This window comes from Grammomys surdaster, unplaced genomic scaffold (genome assembly GCF_004785775.1).
Source record: "Grammomys surdaster isolate TR1022 unplaced genomic scaffold, NIH_TR_1.0 126131, whole genome shotgun sequence".
NCBI lineage: Eukaryota > Metazoa > Chordata > Mammalia > Rodentia > Muridae > Grammomys > Grammomys surdaster.
The window spans coordinates 4,510,326-4,516,331 of NW_021620939.1; the positions used below are offsets into that span (position 1 = coordinate 4,510,326).

The 6,006-nt window shown below is 50.0% G+C and overlaps 1 protein-coding gene across 1 annotated transcript in view; it reads right to left on the bottom strand.

Annotated features, from left to right (window-relative positions):
• The window catches only part of Alas1 (5'-aminolevulinate synthase 1), a 14,275-nt gene extending 9,383 nt beyond the window's left edge, over positions 1-4,892 (bottom strand). Inside the window, exons 1-3 of the mRNA XM_028756655.1 lie at positions 4,723-4,892; positions 3,715-3,934; positions 586-819 (exon numbers count right to left, since the gene is read on the bottom strand). Of these exons, the coding sequence (XP_028612488.1) occupies positions 586-819; positions 3,715-3,913 (433 nt within the window). The 5' untranslated portion in view covers positions 3,914-3,934; positions 4,723-4,892. The remainder of the gene's footprint in view (positions 1-585; positions 820-3,714; positions 3,935-4,722) is intronic.
• Between the last annotated feature and the right edge of the window lie 1,114 nt (positions 4,893-6,006).

Here is a 6,006-nt window from a genome sequence, read left to right on the forward strand (position 1 = left end):
ACCCAACGCCTACTGAGGCAGCTTTCCCCCACATAGGGTCTCTCTATGCCCAACGCCTACTGAGGCAGCTTCCCCATAGGGTCTGTCTATTCCGCTCTGGCTGTCCTGGAGCTGGCTACTTAAACAAGCACTCACGCCGATCCCCAGCGTCTGCCTCCCAGGTACTGGACTTACAGGCGTGAGCCACCATGCTCAGCATGCTGAGGCCTTGAGGAGCTGCTGGGAACTCAGATGGGGTTAAGGTTGTCCCTCCGTGACCATCAGCAGGACATGTAGCTTGGGAGTCCTAGGCTACACTTACTGCAGTAATACCAGAGACAAACCAATGCTGATATCTGTTCAAGACTACAGGTTATTTCTAGAAAGTGAGCATGACTTTGGGAAGCTGGTTACTGCCTACACCCTCACCAGAAACCAAGTCCCCCATTTTGTAATACAGTCTAGGCTAGGGGCCTTCCTTCCTCTCTGCTACAGAAGAGGAAGGTGTTCACATCATTACTACATGGTAGGAGCTCAAATATATGCTGGAGGGTTCCAGGAGCCCCAAGGACTGCCTCACTCTTTCCACTGAGACACTTCTGTTACCTTTCCTCACAGCATGCATTTCCTGCACATCCTCCTGAAGCTCCAGACTGGCCTTTCGGAAGACGCTGCTGCCTGTCTGGCTCAGCTGTGCCGCCAGGAAAGGGCACTTGCTCCCAGAGCCCTGGCTTGTAGTGGGTGATGGGTGTCCAGACGGGAGCTGTGTGCCGTCTGGAGTCTGTGCCATCTGGGACTCGTCAGGAGCCTGCTGGACTGCGGCTTTGGCAGTTTTCTCTTCTGAGGAAGGAAATGGAAAGAATGAGGCCTCAGCCCTGCTCACAGAGTGCATGAGCAAGTCACTGAGTCCGTCCCTTATCGCCTCAAACTTCATATTCACTCTAGCCTATAACCCATGCCCAGGTTTACCTTTGTTAAAGTCTACTAACATGTGTTCTCACCTGCCTCACTGTGATGGAGGCTCTTTGAGGGCTGACTGGCCCATCCAGGTTACCTCAGACCCACAGGACTTCTCCAAGAGCACTCTTTTGTATTTCCAGTCAACCCAACGTTCTTTCTTCATCTGTTTAAGACAGGGTCTTGCTGTGTATATGTAGCCCATGATGCTTGACTTGGTAATCCTTCTGCCTCAGCCTCCTAAGTGCTAGGATTATGCATGCGCTTAGCTCCAAAAGCTCTTGACATGGCTAAGTAATTTCTATCCTGCGAACACTCAGCATCTCAGGAGAGTAATGCTCTCTGAGGCAACTAGGGGTAGCCACACAGTTATTTCCTCTTCATAGTTTCTAAATAGATTCCTAATAAAGCTCAACCAGTTTTAAAAATACTTCTAGGGCTGGAGAGATGGCTCAGTGGGTAAGAGCACTGACTGCTCTTCCAGAGGTTGTGAGTTCATTTCCCAGCAACCACATCGTGGCTCACAACCATCTGTAATGGGATCCGATGCTCTCTTCTGGTGTGTCTGAAGACAGCTACAATGTACTCATATAAAATAATCTTTGGGGGAAAAGTCCTAAAAAAAGAAAGAGAGGGAGAGAGAGAGAGAGAGAGAGAGAGAGAGAGAGAGAGAGAGAAGAATAAGAAGAAGAAGAAGAAGAAGAAGAAGAAGAAGAAGAAGAAGAAAGGAAGGAAGGAAGGAAGAGTGAGCGAGCAGGCTGTCTCTTAGGTCTTCAAACTGTCCTCAAGCTATTAGGACTATTAGAGAGCCAGGCAGGTTACATTCATTCACACATGGCTCACCTACTTTCTCATCTAAGTTCATCAAAGGAAGCTGCTGACCTAGCACTAGCACAGCAGGCTGGTTTTGTGCTCTAAGTTACAGTCATTCCTCAGGCCCTTGAGCAATGTGCTCACCTTCCTTCTAGAAAAGTCTTCATCATTTTGGAATACTCCCATGAATCACTGGCTGCTCTTTCTACCACTTGGATAAGGTGTCTCAACACAGTTTCCGTAACATTTTCTACAAAGGGAAGTCAAGAAATGATATTTTGAAATTAACTTAATTTTACAAGGTGTGCAGATCTGTTATGGAGAGTCTAGACAACGGAAGGGAAAAGGAGCATTCTACCTCAAAACATGGCCACTACAGACATTCTGAGAAAAGACAACTAACTCCTGACAGGAAATCCTTCGAAGGACTAAGTCTTGCCCACTTGAAGAACAAATACTCCTTTGCTAGAGGCACACACCAAGAAGCCTGAAAGGTGGAAGGCTCAACAGGAGTAAGTGGACTCTATATGAGACAGGTCCACGCCCTGACAAACACTAACAAACACCATGCCTCACTTACGTAAGGCAACTGGCCCAGCGGCAGAGTGGTGGCTGCCAGGCACTGGGGGAAGGAGTATGGGAGTTAATGTTTAATGGCCGTTTTTAGTTTGGGGAGATGAAGAAAGTTCTGGAATTGAATGAAGGTGGCAGAACATGAGCATATGCAATACTGCTGAACCACACACTGCAATGATTAAAATGGGCATTGTAATTGAGGTGGTGCATGCTTATAATTCTAGCACTTAAAAGACTGAGGCAAAAGGACTGCCAAAAGTTGGAGAGCAATCTGGACTCTGATTTTTAAAAAACAAAACAAAAAAACCCTAAATATATATTTGCTTGTTTTTTTTTTTTGTTTTTTTTTTTTTTTTGGTTTTTCGAGACAGGGTTTCTCTGTGTATCCCTGGCTGTCCTGGAATTCACTCTGTAGACCAGGCTAGCCTCGAACTCAGAAGTCTGCCTGCCTCTGCCTCCCAAGTGCTGGGATTAAAAGCATGTGCCACCATTGCCCGGCTTTGTTTTTTCTTAAAGAGGGAAAAACAACAGGGGCTGGAGAGAAGGTACAATGGTTAGCACTTGTTGCTCTTCCAGAGGACTCAGGTTCAATATCTAGCACTAAGATGGTGACTCACAATCATCTGTAACTCCAGTTCCAGAGGATCTGACCCCCTCTTCTGGCCCCTGGGGCACCAGGCATGCCTGTAGTGCAGCTAAACACTCATTTGCACAAAGTAAAATGAATAAATCTTTTAAAAATTAAAACAAGAGGCCGGGCAGTGGTGGTGCATGCCTTTAATCCCAGTACTTGGGAGGCAGAGGCAGGCAGATTTCTGAGTTTGAGGCCAGCCTGGTCTACAGAGTGAGTTCCAGGACAGCCAGGGCTCCACAAAGAAACCCTGTCTCGAAAAACAAAAACAAAACAAAAAAAATTATAAAAAAATTAAAACAAGAAACAAACTGGCAGTGGTAGCTTAGGCCTGTGGTGTCAGCCCTTGGGAGGCAGAGGTGACGTCATGACTTTATGGCCAGCCAAGACTACACAGTGAGTTCCGGGCTTGCCTTGGATGCAAAGTGAGACCCTGCCTCAAGATACTAGACAGATTTTTTAATTACTGCTGTACAAGCCAGAGGCCAAATCTTTATTGAGGAAAAGGGTCAAGAGTGACTACTATACCAGACAATGAGGAAATGCTAGGGCCCAGCAGACCTGATAGGCAATCCAGAAACCTGTACAGTTTACTTTTAAAGCCAGGAGCACCAGAAGCCCCTAACTCAGGAGTCAGAGGGACAGCTACACAAGATGAGCCCTGTTCCCCATACACAAGGGCCCATCCGGATGGAGTAAGGCTCCCTCAGAGTGGCCCTCACCACCAAGAACCTGTTCCTTCACTGCCAACTACTTACTCTCATTGGCTGGAGGGGTTTCTTTGACCTGCTGGCAGTGGACTGCTGAAGTGGACAGGGTTCGAGGAGCTGGCTTGGCCCCCACTTCCATCATCTTGGGGCAGTTTTGAGCATAGAACAACAGAGACTTTCCTGCCTTCTGCAGAAAGGCCTGAGGGACACGGGATAAGAATGGGCATCGGCGAACGACAGTCTCCATGTCTGCAAAGTGTCCTGGATCCTGTAGAAGAGTCCATGATGAGTGATGTCAAGGGAGGCCCAGACACACGTCCCACTCAAAACAAAACAAACTAAGGATAGCAACCAACATGGGGCTCAGTAAAGGCGTGGGAGCCACACTCTACCGAGGTCACCAACTTCTTCATTCTCTACCTCTACAAAAACCCTCCCACCCCTAAGCAAGTTTACCGGAGTAAGTAGGGACGACTAATATTTAAGGGAGTACAAGAGATGAAGAACAAGGCAGAATAGGTGTGGGAGGCCAGAGGCTCCTCGAAGGGTGAACACTGTAGGTTAAGACATCTTAGCACACATCCAGAAGCAACATTGAGGCTAGAGAAGTCACTGTCATCTATCCAGATAGAGAGGACTCTCGGGGATCCCGGCAATCTGAGGAAGAGGGTAGAGTCTAGACCAGCCCTGAGTCTCCGAGACAAGGTCATGCCCCTACAGCTGGAACCGGGAAAGGAGGCAGAAAGAAGGGTAGGGTCAGGGCTGATTCCGTCAGGAGCAGGGCTAGACAACGCAAAGAGTCGGACTGGTGGAAGGGGGTCAGCCGTGAGTCAGAGGTTCCCTGGGATCAGAATGGAAAGGGTAAGAAAGAAGTTCTGAAGCCGCCTGTCAAACGCCGAATGTCAGAAGGGGACGTAATGGGGCGTCTGAGGTAGCCCAAGAGGTAAAGAGCAGGGAATGGACGCTGAGCCAAGGTGGTGGCCGGAGGGGGATGGGGCATGTGGCCGCGGTGGCGGGGCGCGCCGGGTTCCCGCGACCACCGAGCGCGGCCCTCACCTGCGCGGGCTCTCGACGAGGCGGCGGTGGGCACTCGAGCAGAGGGCGCTAAACCGATCAGTGCCCTTGTTCACGAGCAGCCTAAGGCCGCGATCGCTGGCGGCCCTAAATATAGAGCCGGAGTGACCGCTGCGCATGCGCCTTGGGTGCGGCCTGCCGCGCGCACGCGCTCCGAGTCGGCCCGGCAGGCTGCCAGGTCCCTGTGTGTGGGCTCCGCTCCAGCTCTTGGGACTGTCTCTCAGGCCTACGCTGCCGGAGCCAGGAGCGCAGGGCGGTGGATGGGAAAGTCCCTTTTTGGATCCCTTCCCTTCGTCCCTCTGTCATCTTCCACGAACAGCCCTGTGCGTCAGACTCCTGCGCCCCCGGTGTAGGTCGTAAACCAACCCCACCCGGGAAGGAAACCTACCTGCTAAAAAAAAGGCTTTATTGGGCATATAGAAAGGGGTTTCCGGCCAGGACCTTAAGATCCTATCTTAAGGCTTGCTTAGTTTTGTTTGCGTCGATGACAGGACTTCTTTACTGCATGGATGGCCCAAGAATAGAATGGCCCTTGCGAAGATGTGCCAAGAGGCCGTGGACACGGGATTGAAGAAGCAGCCGCAGAATGGAGCCCAGTGGTGGCACGCTCTTGTCCGAATTGAAGAAAAGAGGGGAACAGAGGAACTGGCTAGATGGAGCTCATTAGGTCCGCAGCTCTAGTCACCCAGGTGGGGAGGGGGTCATGGCAGCACAGGGCCTGACACGGGATTGAACAGCTAAGTTATTGCTCTGGTTTTTACTTTGAGACAAGGTCTCATGTCAAGCCATCCTGGCCTCAAAGTTGCTATGTAGCCAACCTTAGAGTCATCCAGTCTTTACCTCCCCAGTCCTGGGATGGCAGGTATGAGCCTCCACACCTAGAGAATACAACACTGAGTATTGAACCAGGGTCTTCTGCCTGCTTGGCAAAGACTCCCCTAATGAGCCGCATCCCTGACCCCGTTTTTTGTTGTTTTGTTGAGTCAGGGTCTTGCTTTGTGGGCCAGGATGGCCTCCAACTTTGCCAGATTCTTCTGCTTCTGTTTCAAATGCTGGGATTATAACATGTGCCACAACACTTAATTAGCTCATTGTCCAAAGTCCTTGCTGGTAGTGATGCACACCAGTTGACAGGTTGAGTTCTCCGCCCTGTGTTAATGCAAAAGATGAGAGGAGAAGGACAACTCCTGACCCAATTCATCATGGCCAAATGTACTAAAGCAAGCAATTAAGGCAAGCTTTTCTTATTCGTGTACACGGGCTGCC